The sequence below is a fragment of the Podarcis vaucheri genome (assembly GCF_965113315.1).
Source record: "Podarcis vaucheri genome assembly, chromosome: 2".
Classification (NCBI taxonomy): domain Eukaryota; kingdom Metazoa; phylum Chordata; class Lepidosauria; order Squamata; family Lacertidae; genus Podarcis; species Podarcis vaucheri.
The window spans coordinates 35,320,650-35,336,549 of NC_138760.1; the positions used below are offsets into that span (position 1 = coordinate 35,320,650).

A 15,900-nucleotide genomic window follows, 5' to 3' on the forward strand; every position below is an offset into this window, starting at 1 on the left:
TATCCGCGCAATAATCCCATCATTTATAGCAGATCACTGCTTCAGTGCTGTACCAGCCCTGGGACTGAGGAAGGAACCCCCGAACAAGAATTACACCCCCTAGTACACTGGGGCTTGGACTTGTAAACACATTTCTTGTCTTCTCAGATAATTAAACAGTCCGTTCTGGAGCTCAAGCTACAACCTGAGGAGAGTTTTGTGCTGAAGGTGGTACAGCTGGAAGAGTTACTCCAAGTTCGGCATTCTGTGTTTGTGATTGGAAATGCAGGCTGTGGCAAATCTCAGGTAGGAGCTATGAGCCTACAGTTAGGGCTCTATCATTAGGGAGTCCATTCCAAAACATCATGATAATTAGCAAGCGACTCATTGTTCAAGTGATCCACAGCCCCGAAGAGTAGAAAAATAGCTTTGTGAGATACATTAAACTGGAACAAAAGGTACAGTTTGGGGGTGGTTGTGTTTTGATATTCTCTGATGGTTACAGAGGCAGTCGGAAGCTCCATCCCAGTCTTTGCCTTTCTCCTGACAGGTTCTGAAATCTCTGAATAAAACTTACCAACTGATGAAAAGAAAACCTGTAGCTATTGACCTTGACCCTAAAGCTGTAACCTGTGATGAACTATTTGGAATCATTAATCCTGCTACCAGAGAATGGAAAGATGGTAGGAAATAATCCCAGAAATAATGAGTAGTATAAATCTCCAGATACACAAAAAGGAGAAACATTATACCTTAGGGCTGTATCCTAGAAGCGTGAAGTTTCAATTCCAAGATTTTCTTCTCAGAAGACAAAACCCAAACCCTACCTTGACAGCATTGTCAAAATTTTGCTTCCACGTGAGATTTCTGCTGAAACTAATCAGATTTTTTACATTTTCTTTCCAGCATTGATCCTTTTCCAGACCCAATAGGTTCTTTTTCAGCATGGGGAAATGGCTGGGCACCAGGACTGAGCTGATGCATTTTTAATTAGTGATGTTGTTCAAATTTTTGACATTTAAAAGTGCTTTCATATGAAAGTATGAGTTGTAAAATGCTTTTGATCTCCCACCCCTAGCCCCATGGTTGTTTGTGCCAGTTTCAGCAGAGCAAATCCCAAGAAATAAAAATTTTCAAAATGTACTTATTCTGAAATCCCCTTAAACTGGTTTGACATACAATTACCCAAAACAAGGAAGTTGCCAGTGATTCTACATAAGAATTTCTGCTTCAAATTAGGCTCCCAGGTTTCCTCTAGTTATTCAGAGTCGTGAGATTTGATATTCTCTAAGGTGAACGCCATATAAATTAGGTCCCTCTAGACCAGGGATGGGGAGCCTGTGTCTCTTCCAGATGTTGCAGAACAACCCCTATTTGCCCCTGCCAGCTTGGAGGAGTGACATGGAAGAGTCACAGGCTTCTGTGATGAACTATCATATCTGTAATAATAATATATTTATACCCCACCTATCTGACTGGGTTTCCCCAGCCTCTCTGGGTGGCTTCCAACAGAAAATTAAAAACACAATAAAACATCGAACATTAAAAACTTCCCTAAACAGGGCTGCCTTCAGATGTCTTCTAAAAGTCAGGTAGTTGTTTATTTCCTTGACATCTGCTGGGAGGGTGTGCCACAGGGCAGGCGCCACTACTGAGAAGGCCCTGCTTGGTTTCCTGTAACCTCACTTCTCGCAGTGAGGGAACCACCAGAAGGCCCTCGGAGCTGGACCTCAGTGTCCAGGCTGAACGATGGGAGTGGAGACGCTCCTTCAGGTATACTGGACTGATGTTATATACAAGAAGCTGTACTTCTCAAATGATTTCTCTACGTCAAAAGTTCAGTGTGAATTTCTCTGTGTTCCTCGTAGGCTTGTTTTCAACAATCATGCGTGATCTCGCTAATATAACTCATCGTGGACCAAAATGGATCGTTCTGGATGGGGATATCGATCCGATGTGGATTGAGTCTTTGAATACGGTTATGGATGACAACAAGGTCAGTACAGGAAGTCAGAGATAAAATTGTTGGTTTCCACATCAGCAAGATGAAGAAGTAGTCACACCATCCTTGTTTCTCTCCCTCCTAGGTGCTCACCCTAGCAAGCAATGAGCGAATCCCACTAAATCCCACCATGAGGCTTGTGTTTGAGATCAGCCACCTAAGAACAGCAACACCTGCCACAGTGTCCAGAGCAGGAATCTTGTACATTAACCCTGCTGACCTTGGCTGGAATCCGTGAGTTTGAGTTCCCTTTTGAATATATGAGTGTCTTCCTTTGCAGCAAAAGCAAGTTTCTTCATGGCATACAGAGGAAAAGCTTTCATCCCTTGATGCATTCATTTATTTACTTTGAAATATTTCTAAGGCACTTCATATAATATTTTTGAAAATATAAGGTGCATAAAACAGTGCACATCAACATAAAAGCACCCTAAAACAATATTATAACCATACATAAATCCAATGGTGCAGGGTCTAGATCTCTTTTTTTATATATATATAAATATTTTTTATTAGATTTTCCATAAAAAAACAACCATTTTTACAAAATTATACATCCATTTTTAACTTAAATCCTTTTTTCCAGAACTTCCCTCAGCTTGTCTGATAATTTTCCATTTATTTTTTTATCCTCGTCTCACATTTCCCAATATTATATTGCACTCAGATACTCTTAATCACATCATATTTTTTAAACAATATTTCTAACAGTAATTTCACAGAGCTTCTTGAAAGCCAACGAACGTTATTTGCTCATCACAGAAATTTTTGATATACCGTAATTTTCGCTCCAAAACACGCACTTTTTTGCTCCTAGAAAGGAAGGGAAAATCCCTGTGCGTGTTACAGAGCGAATGCACTCACTGGATCCATGGCTGCCGTCAGTCAAGCAAAGCGGGAGCTGCTTGCAGGGCTTTGCACGGCTCTAACTTTGCTTGCTTTACAGCCAGGAGGAGGGGGAGGAGCTGAGGAGGAGGGAGGGAAGGAGAGCCATGCCAGCAAAGCGGGCAGCAGCCACTTACACGCGAGGAGGGACAGACGGGAGCCATAGCGAGCCGGAAAAAGCGCCGCGTAGCCAGCAACAGCTGCTGCAGCCTCAGCTAGCAAAGGTCCGTGCGCTCTCTAAACGGAGCAATGAGGCTGCAGAGGGACGGCAGGGCACAGGAGGGCTCTGAGCCATGAGCACAGTGAAAATCAGTAAAAAAGTTTTTTAAAAGGCTGCTGGGGACAGGAGGGCACGGGATGAGGGAGAGGGGGAAATTACAATTCTCCCAGCGTCTCAGCTGATCCGCTGAGCAGGACTTGGGTTGCAGGGGATTTGCCATTAGCTGCGTAAAGCAGCAAAGAGGAAGGAGGAAAGCGGGAGAGGAAAGGAGCTGCTTACACTGCTGTAAGTGGCTGCTGTCCGGTTGGCTCCTTTAAAGCAACAATGCTCTTTCCCTCCCCCCCTCCCCGTTCAGCTCTCCGAAAAGCTCCTTCTCCACCCACCCCACGCGAGCTCCTTTTCCCCTTAGATCCCTCTCCTTCATCATTAGCAGCATCCTTCTCCACCCACCCCACGTGTGTTCCTTGTCCCCTTAGATCCCTCTCCTGCATTATTAGCCACATCCTTCTCCACCCACCCCACGCGTGTTCCTTCTCCCTTTAATACTTTTCCTTCCCTCCCCACGTAAAATGTGGTTACAAAGCATGGATCCTCAGGATTTTTTCACTGGGTCACCCCAAGTTCACCATCAGATCATATAGCATATGCATGGCTACAGCCTGCACCAAAACACACACACGCACCCACTGTTTCATGGGACTGCAATGGCGCAAAAACGTGGTTACAAAGCATGGATCCACATGGATCCTCAGGATTTTTGCATTGGGCTACCCCAAACTCACCGTCAGATCACGTCTGTGGCCACAGCATGAACCACAAAAATCATACATCCACTGTTTCGTTTAGAATATTTTTTTCTTGTTTTCCTCCTCTAAAAACTACGTGCGTGTTATGGTCAGGTGCGTGTTATAGAGCGAAAAATACGGTACTCTGTAAATTTCTTCCAGTCCTCGGAGAATCTCTGGTCACGTTGGTTCCTAATTCTCCCCATCAAGCTGTCCATTTCTGCGTATTCTATCAGTTTCATCCTCCATTCTTCTTTCGTGGGCATCTCTTCCTGTTTCCATTTCTGTGCCAGCAAAATTCTGGCTGCTGTTACTGCATACAAAACTAATTTCACATCTTTTTTACTAATTTCATTATCCAGTATTCCCAATAAGAGAGCTTCTGGTTTTTTAACAAAAGTATATTTCAACATTTTCTTTAACTCATTATAGATCATCTCCCAGAAGCTTTTTACCTTCTTACATTCCCACCACATATATGATAAAATGTTTCTTCTGTCTCCTTACACTTCCAATATTTATTACACACTTTATACATTTTACCCAGTTTTACTGGTGTTATATACCATCTATATAACATCTTCATAACATTTTGGATTGTCTTCCAGTAAACACTGTTTTAACAATGAGTCCATAAGTGACTGTGGAGGCCAATTCTGGATCCACACGTCCTTCCACAGTGGGGACATAGGTTCCCGGGTGGGAGTTGATCACGGTGTAGATTTGCCAAGCGTGCCTTCCTCTTAGCACGTTTCTCCCTTGCGTCCTGAGTTTGAGTGTCTTCAAAGTCCATGACACCTTTGGTAAAGGCTGTTCTCCAACTGGAGCGCTCGCAGGCCAGTGTTTCCCAGTTGTCGGTGTTTATGCTACATTTTTTAAGATTTGCCTTGAGACAGTCTTTAAACCTCTTGGGAATTTGAATCTTTCTTCCCCTAGCTGGCCCCGCCTCTCTGCAGGGCTGATTGGTTAACTGAGGTTTGGCGGCAATCTCCAATGACTAGCGCAGGGAGACAGGCCAGCCAAACTAACTGGTGGGTCCCACTGTAAAGGGCACCCACAAAGGAAGGTGTGAGCGCTCATTATTAACCAGACTCATCCCCCCTCCACTAGGTTCCCCAATAAATTGAAGGGTGTAATTGGTCTGATTTTGCTGTTGAATTTCATTTTAGTAATTTTGGGGTGCACTGCCTATGTTATCTGTTGCTGGTCTCCCAATATCTTACCTTTTTGTTATATTCCTTTGGGTGCCTAGAGACCATTGGTATTTGCCATTGAGATTCAAGCCCCATGCTAAAATTTTGGTTTGTGCTTTTAAAGTGGAGTAAAGGGTTCTCTTGATCTAGCACAGCAGATCCACTTCTTTTTTAAGTAAACTTTTTGTGCATTTGGAAGTGCTTTGAAAAGTGTGGCATGACTGAATCAATAAACACCTCACAAGCAAGATTTGCGCAAGCAGATCAAGATGAATGGTGAAAAAAGGGCATCTGGTGGAGCTTTGGAGTTTTTTTAATTGTAAACCATCATGAAAGGGATGAAATGAATAAATAACACGTTTCCCATTATAAAGAAATTTGCAGTCCTTCTTACTGCAAACCATTTTATAAGTAGGAGAATTATTGTGATGATTAAAGATTATGACTTACCTATGAACACTGGGTTCAGTCATGAAATTTATTTGAATCTAGCACTAAACACCCTCCCCTAGCCATTGGGCTCTTGTTATGTCACAGGTTCATGTTTTCTTGTTCTGCAAAGTAAAGATCTACTGAGGCCTTAATTTCATCATCAGTGGGATATCAGCAAGGTGAATTAAACAATGGAGGTTAGGATCTGAAATTGTAGTGAGACAAATGCAGTGCTTCGCTTCCTAGAACACATGTGGCTCATGTTACTATAATAGGGAAGCAAGTTACATGTTGCCCAGCAGCCGAATAAGAAAATGGTTCCTCTGCACTCTGAAAACGATGGAGTTTAAGTAAGAGGAAGGAGGTATAATGCTTGCCTAAAGTAGAATGTACATGTTCATGCATGAGAGAATGCATCACACTGAATAAGTAATTTTATATCACCGTACAGAGTGGTGAGCAGCTGGATTGAGCGTCGGGAAGTACAGTCTGAAAAAGCCAATTTGATGATCCTGTTTGACAAATACTTGCCCACATGTTTGGATAAGCTGAAGTTTGGGTTCAAGAAGATAACCCCTGTACCTGAAGTGACGGTGATACAAACGATCCTGTACCTTCTAGAATGCCTCTTAACCCCAGTCAACACACCTCCGGATTCTTCCAAAGAGCTGTACGAGCTCTATTTTGTCTTTGCTTGTTTCTGGGCCTTTGGAGGAGCGATGTTCCAAGATCAGGTACCTTTAGAAATTTAAATTACTGTGTTCTGCTTCCATACCTTCAGGGTATTATTGCCCAGTGGTGCATTAAGCAGCATTTATGTACACAGGGGCCATTTTTCTAGGTGCCTCTTCAAACGCTACCCCAATGACAAGGCTGGCACCAAAAATTGCTTCCTTGTGGCTGTGGTAGCCTTTTAAATCTGCTTTCTGTGCATCCTGCCTGGATTGCTTGGTGCTCTAACAGTGCCACATTTCCCATGAGGGTGCAGCTGTGTGGAACCCCAGCCACATCACTCTCTCTTAGGGAAGCAGCATGTCTGTATTCACATTTTTTAAATTGTTTGGTTTTGATAGGATTCGTTTTTTATGTTTCTGACATTCTCTGTGGCCACTTAATATATCTATGATCAAATAAACATAAAAAGCATATTAAATGTCCCTCTTTTCCTCACCAGCTTGTAGACTATCGTGTGGAGTTCAGCAAATGGTGGGTAAATGAGTTTAAAACCATCAAGTTTCCTTCTCAGGGGACTATTTTTGACTATTACATTGACTCAGATACGAAAAAGTTCATGCCTTGGACTGATAAAGTGCCTGTATTTGAGTTGGATCCAGACGTCCCATTGCAGGTAATGGCTAAAACCCATTTTTCTTCTCGTTGATATTTCATTTTAATTGCTTTTCCCCTGTGGTGTTACAAAATAGAAACCAGTGCTGAGGAAAATTCCTGCATCAGCTCAATATCCCAGTAAAGAGTGGGAAGAGTATGCTAAGAGTGTTCTTGGTTTATATATGTAGCAATATGTCTGCCTCAAGTCACAGGGTTCCTTCTCCATCCCACAGATTCAGGTATTCAGTCTTGTTTACATGCTTATTTAGGCACGGGGCAACAACAAAAAGAGCCTTGCATGTTGTAACTCCCTTCCTCACCAGTGGCTACTAGTCATGGCATATGCAGGAATTTGCTTCTGGCATGCCATCAGCGCAGAAGCATTGCAGTTCATCAGTTGGGAGGCAAATGCTCATTCATGCAAGGATAAGAAGACATAGAAAATTACATCTGGAGAAGGACAAAACTGCATCACGTATGGTTTTTCAGAGCTCTATTATTATTACATTTATATTTTAACTTCCCTTAAAGGAGCTGACAACGGAAGTGGTGTATACGGTCCTCTCTCCCCCAGTTTATCCTCACAACAACCCTGTGAGGTGGGTTAGACTGAGAGGAAAGTATTCCTTGTGGCAGGTAGACACACATGAGTAATTTAGATATTTGAGCCTTGCAGCTCGGTTATTAAAACCACTGCTACTAATCTGGTCATTCCTCAGACAAATACGTGAATTCCTACAGCGCTAAAGGAAATCCTATGAATTTCCATTGAGCCCAAATAGCAGCCCTAGACAACTCTCAGTGATGAATCAACCTCACTTGTTAAAATCACATTTATTAGGTCTGATAGGAATTTACTGATGTAGCTTCTTGTGAGGTCTTCACAAGAGTCCTGTTGCAAAGCCATGGGGGGGGGGGAATGATTTTCCTATTATTATTATTAAAAATTATTTATACTTTTCAGGTTTATACATTTCACTAATTTTACAATCATTTTGACATTACAAAGCTTGATTTCCTTCCCCCTCTTTTCTGCGGTTCCTTAAATTTATTTTCAATATATTCATCATATCCAAATTAACTTAATTTGCTCATTTATTCATCTTCTTTAAATATATACTCTTACGAAACTGCAGGAAAACGATTTTCCATGCACTTTTGCTTTACTGTGTCTTCAGAGGAATACTGTGCCAGAGAGTGCCTTCAGCCATGAGGTTTATGTTGTTCATACTTTGTAAGTAGTTTCTTTTCATTCTGCTTTTGCAGGCCTCAATGGTCCACACAACAGAAACCATCCGGATTCGCTATTTCATGGATCTCTTAATGGCAAAGAAATGGCCTGTGATGCTAGTTGGGAATGCAGGCACTGGGAAGTCCGTGCTAATGGTAGATAAGCTGGACACCCTCAACACAGATGATTACTTGGTGCAATCTGTCCCCTTTAATTTCTACACAACTTCAGCAATGCTGCAGTGTAAGGAGGCCGTGTGTGTGTGTGTTTTATTGCATTTATATCCCAACTTTTTCCTGAAAGGAGCAGAAGGTGGCGGCAACAGTTCTTTCTCTCCCCATTTTATCCTCACAACAATCCTGTGTCGTAGGTTAGGATGAGAGAAACAGTAACTGGCCCAAGATCACACCCAGTGAGCCTCATGGCCAAGTGGGGATTTGAACCCTCGTATCTTCCAGGTCCTGGTCTGACACTCTAACCACTGTACCATGCTGGCTCAAATGTTCAGTAACCAAAAAAAAAACCAGGTCTACTCTGGGCAATCTCTGTCTAGTACAACACATCCGTAGGTATCGCACATTTGTTACATGGGATTTAGTTGTCTTTCCAGGAGGAAGCTTTGGGGAGATTGCATTTTCATAGCGCTTTACATGCCATGAATATTTGCAGAGAAAATGCCATTCTTTCTCCATTAAGCTTGGGTCGTTTTGTTAATCTGAAGTACTACCTGGGATATGGTCATAGCTGTCAACTGTTCCCTTTTTTGAAGGGAAATTCCCTTATTCTGAATAGGATTCCTCGCAAGAAAAGGGAAAAGTTGACAGCTATGGATTTGGTTGTGGAGGGACCTAATGCCCGTAACACAAAAAACATAATTTGACCTGCTCATGCAATGTTGTGCAGCCCTGACGCCAGGACTCTGCACCCCATTTCGCTCTCCCTTTTTACACAACACATCCAGCTTGAGTGAATGTGCTGAGGGAGGCAACAGGATTGCAGCAGTGGACCTGATCCCTGACCTGTGTGGGATCAGTAGACTATGGAGCAAAGTCTATATGCATGCAAAAAATATACTTATGAGCTCTGTATATGCAGTCAGGAACCCTGCAAGAAAGGCAGGGGTCTCTAATTCCATGGACATCCCTTTTTGTTGTTTAGTCATTTAGTCGTGTCCAACTCTTCGTGAGCCCATGGACCAGAGCACACCAGGCACTTCCTGGTCTTCCACTGTCTCCTGCAGTTTGGTCAAACTCATGCTGGTAGCTTCGAGAACACTGTCCAACCATCTCGTCCTCTGTCGTCCTCTTCTCCTTGTGCCCTCAATCTTTCCCAACATCAGGATCTTTCCCAGGGAGACTTCTCTGTAGGAATTCCCAGTAGCGATGTATGGAAGTGAGAGCTGGACCATAAAGAAGGCTGATCACTGAAGAATTGATGCTTTTGAATTATGGTGCTGGAGGAGACTCTTGAGAGTCCCCTGGACTGCAAGAAGATCAAACCTCTCCATTCTATGCAAAGAATGAAGATGAAGCCTGCCGACATTTGCAGTCGTGCTGCCATCCTCCACCATCATCTGTTGCACCGTGCGCATTCCCTCACCCTGGATGTGTTAACGTGAAAAGCACTTCTAATGGGTCTGGCTGGCTGTGAGCTACTCCACTCTCCCTTCAAACTAGTCAGCTTCTGTTCTCATGGGGCTCTTGTGTGGCTAAGCTGCCTGCCCCCTCAGTAAAATCATCTCTCCTTCCCCACTGATACAAGACTGCCTTTCCCACATAAATCCGATTAGAATGTTTGATGCATTATTATGTTTTATATATTCTGCAAGCCAGCCAGAGTGGCTGGGGAAACCCAGCCAGTTGGGCAGCATATAAATAGCAAAATTATTTTTTTTATTATTATTATGCTATTCACTTTTGAACAGGCATGTGTAGGGCTGCCTTTACAACAGGATGGAGCTGCGGAAAGCTTTACCTGATTGCCAGGATAAGACCCTGTGACATTTCATTTCTGCGTGGTCTTTTTTTTTTAATGCAGCTATTCTTGAGAAGCCCCTGGAGAAGAAATCCGGCAGGAACTTTGGTCCCCCTGGTACCAAGAAACTCATCTACTTCATAGATGATATGAACATGCCAGAAGTCGACAAATATGGCACTGTGGCTCCTCATACCTTAATCAGGCAACACATGGACCATGGGCACTGGTAGGAATGCACTTTGTCACGTGACTCCTGGTCAATGCGCATATTTGAATGGCACAGTTGAATGTTGTGGAACTTCATGCACTACATATATACACCCAAAAGACACTCTCGTTTTAATACATCATGATTACATCATGAAAGGGGAGGTCTGGTGGCAGTAATCTGAGCGTCCTGGATGCTGCCCCATGGTTCCCCTTGCCCTCCACCAAACACCCATCAAGTGTAACAAAAAAGATACAGTATTTACATTTCCCTGTTTCCCAGCCAAGTTAATCACACCCTTTTGTCTTCATCTGGGTTTGTTATTTCTGGAATGGCTACCTGTCTGGCACTCAGGTATCAGGATGCCAGGAATTATCACTCAGCCAGAGGGGCTGCTGAGTAGCTGAGCTCACATGTCTATATGAATTTCTGAAGTTTTCCCAGTCAGCCAGTACATAGATACATTTATCAGTGAATTCTTACATTTGATATTGTGCAGCAGAGGCCCTTTGAATAGATAGGAAGAAACTGTGATGAAGTGTTTTGTGGGGACAAGTCATAAAAATCACAAAAGTGATTGTTCTGATTTTGGTAGTGGGCTGCATGTGCATGATATCTGCTGGAGGGGCAACACCCCCCCCCCAACCTATACATAAATTCCTGCAACACTACCAGTAATCTCTGTTGAGACAGGGATTCTGGAATTGCAATGATCCAAAAGGCAATGAAATAGAAATGCAATAGAAATGGGTACACGCAAGTGTGACACCACCCTCTTACTAAAGTAAAGTTTTGGAGTCTTGCTCTCACACTTTCTCTGTTTTGAACTGACTCCACACCTTCCACACCAATCTATATAGTATATCCCCCCCCCCCCAAAAAAAGTAGCTCCCTTGTATACCGTGTCCAACACAAGGCTAGAGTCCTGTGATGGACACCTGGCTTTTGTGTGGGAGTTACAGCACACTATTATTTGATGTGCAGAATGTAAAATGTCCACTTCTGTAGACCTCTGAACAAGTCCAGAGGAGTCGGACCAAGATCTGTTTTTGCAACATCGTATCAAATTCTACCTCCTACCCCTTTGGTGTTCCCACAACAGACTCCCAAAAAGAAAATAAGTTAGGCATTCTGTGTCCAAGCAGGAATATCGTCAGCCCCGCAAAATCACAAGCAGAAATCTTCATTTGGCTTAAGTAAGGAATCGGAACTCAGATAGTATTGTGCTTAACCCAGTAATGTGGAACATATTTATACATTTGTGTGTACACACACAGAACATGTACATGCACATTTCTACTTATGAGGGAGTCATGTGTTCTCTGGAAGTGGATGAACATACGCCATGGTAATGTTGCCACCTTGCAGCCAAAGACAGAAAATGCAGGCTGGTCTTGGACACACACCCTTTGGTCTATTTCCTTTATTCGTCTGGGGTAGGGGTGTGTGTGTGTGTGTGTGTGTGTGTAACTCGAGTAATGTAACCTCCCTGACTCAACCCTCAGACTTTTGTTGCTGGATATTGCAGATGAGTTAATGATGAATGATGTGCGGATTGCAAAAGGTTTTAATACATAAAAATCCAGTGTAATCTAGAGAAAACAGTGTTTGAATGTTCGCTTCCTGCAAAATGTGTGCAAAAGACCACTGTGGAGAGAGCTGTGGAGATTCCACTGGATTAGCTAAACTAGGGCTGACTGAGTTGGGATATGGATCTGAAGTAGATCTTCAAATCCTATCATGCTTCCCTTGGGAACAATCTCCAGCTTGTGCTTCCACAGAGCTGATGTATCTCTCAAAATCTCATTCGTGTTCTCTTAATGAGAGGAGGTCATGAAAAGAAGTCCTTTGTCCTCATTTTCCGTAAATGTACGTGCAAGATAGATGAGACTTCCTAAATATAAGTGGATACAGAGCTTTGTGTAAGAGTTGCGTCTCAGAATCGTTTCTCCTTCTTGCTTATTCCTGTTAGGTATGACAGAACCAAGCTGACACTGAAGGATATTCACAACTGCCAGTATGTTGCATGTATGAATCCAACTTCTGGATCCTTTACCATTGACTCGAGACTCCAGGTACCTGTCAAAGACCCCTGTCGTAGGGGTTTCAGTCAAAGGCATGTGCTACACCCCTGCAACGTTTGCTTCTTTGGATTTGGTCTCAAGTGGAAGCAGAAAAGCAGATCGTGTCTGGGGTTTTTGGCTTTCTTTTAGAGAATTAAAGTGCGCCCTTTTGTTTGAGAGAGTGCTGCCCAGCCTGATCTTGATGAATGCCTTTTGTTGCAGCGACATTTCTGTGTGTTTGCGGTGAGTTTCCCAGGACAGGATGCTCTTATGGCTATCTACAGCACCATCCTGGGCCAGCACTTGGCCCTCCGAACTGTCCCCATGGTGGTTCAAAAGATGCATTCACAGCTTGTTTCTGCAGCTCTGGGTAAGCACCTGCAAAAGCAGAAAACCTTGCCATGGCTCATGCTTTTCATGATTACTGTCCTCTCTTTGCTCTGTTTTCTAGTTCAGGTTCAAGTCACACAAACAGCCCCCCATTTTCACGTGTATCTGCTGTATTTCTCCACAACAGCCTTGCATCAGAAAATCACATCAACCTTTCTTCCTACGGCCATCAAATTTCACTACGTTTTCAATCTCCGGGATCTTTCAAACATCTTCCAGGTACAATGTCACTTCTGTATAGCTGTTTGCACTTTGCTATGAGTGTGGATTTCTCTTTCCCTATTCCCTAGGAATAGTGTAGGCAAAACATAGTCTCACTGGCTGGGGACAGTGGGAGTGGTCTAGTCTGTTGAGGCCATTATAGAGTATACCTGTGTCCTCAGAGGACACCCAGCTTAGGAAATGGAAGGCAAGCAAAATTGGTCTCTCCAACCAAAGCCATGCTGGCTTCCTTCCTTTCTGAAGGGGAAAGGAATGGATTTTGACTCAAAGACTGACCGCTTGTATTAGCCATTCTGATTTCAGACTGAAGGTGATTGAGACCGATGTGCTGCTTCACCAGCATCCTAGGGGAGGCCCATCTTAGCATTGCCAACTTGCTCAGAGAAGTGTGAAGAGCCCCATGGATGGTAGGATGCGGAGCGTAACTGCCTCCTAACCCTTTTGCTCTCTTTCTGAATCCATGAGTCAATTACCTTCTGCCCCTGCATCCTATTCCCCTACCTATGCTGATTTCAAAGGGATCGGGAAAGAGAGATCCACAGAGCTTCCAGCAAGTCATGTTTATAAAGAGGTGTCCCTGCCTTGCCTCTGTTTTCTCCCCGTATCATCTCCACTTTCAGAAGCAGTTCATGCCTTTTATAGCTCGCAGTCATCCTCCCATGATTCAGCATGACTGTTCTTCTTACAGCCATTGTGAATTTATACAGTATGACATTTCCCGAGGTGTTCTGTTCTGGCATAAGGAAATGCAATCTGTTAACACCCATGTAACTGCCGTAAACACAAGGGCCCTGGGGAACAACAAGCTTTCTTGGAAACACAAAGCTTGCCACCATGTTGTTGTCCCTCCTTTGTCAGTTTTTCAGTGTTCCCTTTGTTTTGTTACAACCTGGCTTTGTGGCAGGCAAGCAAAGTGCTGCTTTTGCCATGGCACTTGTCAGATTTAGAGCAGCGGGCCGGGTACTCCGTTGTGCAACTGGAGCACTGCAAAGAGTGCCCAAGATGCCAGCCAATCAGTCTTGGGAATAACGACCCACAAATCATAGAATCATAGAATGGCGAGTTGGAAAGGCCCTGAGTATCATCTGAGTATCATCATCCTGTGATGCAGGAATATGCAACTATCCCTTTCAGGAATCGGACCTGAAACCTTGGCAATATCAGCACCATGCTCTAACCAACTGAGCTATGTGCCATGTGCTATTCCTTTAAATCAAGGGTAGCTTATCTGGTGCCCTGCAGTTATTGTCGGATTGTATACTCACCCAGACACTTGCATGCTCAAGCACACAGAGACTACTCTTCCCTCTCTAGCCCCATCAACTTCAGTGTGGCCATGCTAGCAGGTTCAGAAAGCGGAGAGTGTTATAACTGTCATTGCTAAGCAAACACAATTCCCAGTACTTCATCCGCAAGGCCTGGCAATTTTTTTTTTCCAGAGAGGTAGCAGCAGTGGTGGTGGTGGTGGACTCCCTCCCATAGTAAACTTTTATATGCTGACATCTTAAGTAATGAAGGCAGAATGCACACTCTCGATACCTCTCATAGCGTTCCTCTGGGTTTGTGGGATCTGCATCTGTAAGCGCCTTTGGGAAGCACTTGGCCTAGGACCCACGTCGGCCTAGGACCCACATACCTATGGGCCCGCCTCTCCTGGTGTGCCCCGCGGAGGACCTTAAGGTCCACAAATGACAATATTTTGGAGGTCCCAGGTTGCAAGGTGGTTAGATTGGTCGCAACTAGGGCCAGGGCCTTTTCAGTACTGGCCCTGACTTGGCAGAACGCTCTGTCACAAGAGACTAGGGCCCTGCGGGAGTTGACATCTTTCCGCAGGGCCTGCAAGACAGAGCTGTTCCGCCTGGCCTTTGGTTTGGACTCAGTCTGACCCTTATGTTTCCCTCCCCTTATGGTTTTGATGAGGCTGCATTTTAAATTGCATTTTAACCTGTATTTTAAATTGGTTCTTTCTCTCCCCCCCCCATTATGTTTTTACTGTAATATTACTGCTGTTAGTACTCTGGCCGGGGAGGGCGGGGTATAAATAAAAATTATTATTATTATTATTATTTGAACTGTCACATGGGGGGAAATCCTTATAGCTTATCACAGTGTTTGCACTGGGCAATGCAAACATGGTGAGGATAAGCAAGATGGAAGGGCTTATGGTGGGACCCGGCAGCCAGTGCTGGAAGCCTTTTCTGTCTTTGGCAGGGACTTCTCTTCTCCACGGCCGAATGCCTCCGAGTGCCAGTGGACCTGGTCCGACTGTGGCTGCACGAAGCCACAAGGGTTTACTGCGACAAACTTGTGGAGGAAAAAGATCAGGAGAGCTTTGGCCGGGTCATGATGGCTACTTGCAAAAAATTCTTTGAGGTAGGGTAGTCATTCTTCTGCCGTTCTTCAGCTGATACTCTAGATTCAAGGGTGTATGTGGACTCTGCCGGGATGCCTGCAGTCCGTTCCATATTAATAAGTAGAAGCGTGGCTGGGAACAAACTTATTTGAAACTTTGTCCGCATGGGCTTCCTTAAAATGAGAATCCAGGAACATTTGAAAATGTCCAGGGCTGGCTCCTGATTTGAGGCGGCCCTGAACGAAAGGCCCTTTCCCCCCTCTCTGTCAATGGGATCTAGGTACCTTATCTGGCTTCGATGGCAGCACCCCAAGTGGCATTGGACAATGGGATTTAAGCCGCCTATAAAAATTTTCACCAGCACCCTGCAGCAGTGCTACTAACTCGGAGCCATTGTGGAGAATTTAAAGGGTGGCTGGTCCCAGTGATTGCTGCTTCGAGTGTGAGGCTAGAAAAAGAATTCATGGGAGTCCAGGAAAAAGGCCCTGGGGACCTGGCAGCTGCCCAAGGAGTCCCGATGCTGATCAGAGTCCGCATCATCTGCTGACATCCTACCTTCCTCGTGCCAAATCACAGCTATATCACAACTACCATTTCAAATAGGCACTAGCAGCTGTAGCAGAGATGGAGG

The 15,900-nt window shown here is 44.1% G+C and overlaps 1 protein-coding gene across 2 annotated transcripts in view; it reads left to right on the top strand.

Moving 5' to 3' along the window:
- Positions 1 to 15,900, top strand: part of DNAH17 (dynein axonemal heavy chain 17) — a 97,562-nt gene that overhangs the window by 41,134 nt on the left and 40,528 nt on the right. For both annotated transcript variants that reach the window (XM_082213328.1, XM_082213329.1), the window contains 12 exons: positions 148 to 285; positions 530 to 662; positions 1,848 to 1,975; positions 2,067 to 2,215; positions 5,948 to 6,230; positions 6,671 to 6,844; positions 8,092 to 8,299; positions 10,094 to 10,259; positions 12,214 to 12,316; positions 12,527 to 12,674; positions 12,822 to 12,913; positions 15,128 to 15,289. In XM_082213328.1, the coding sequence (XP_082069454.1) occupies positions 148 to 285; positions 530 to 662; positions 1,848 to 1,975; positions 2,067 to 2,215; positions 5,948 to 6,230; positions 6,671 to 6,844; positions 8,092 to 8,299; positions 10,094 to 10,259; positions 12,214 to 12,316; positions 12,527 to 12,674; positions 12,822 to 12,913; positions 15,128 to 15,289 (1,884 nt within the window). The remainder of the gene's footprint in view (positions 1 to 147; positions 286 to 529; positions 663 to 1,847; positions 1,976 to 2,066; positions 2,216 to 5,947; positions 6,231 to 6,670; positions 6,845 to 8,091; positions 8,300 to 10,093; positions 10,260 to 12,213; positions 12,317 to 12,526; positions 12,675 to 12,821; positions 12,914 to 15,127; positions 15,290 to 15,900) is intronic.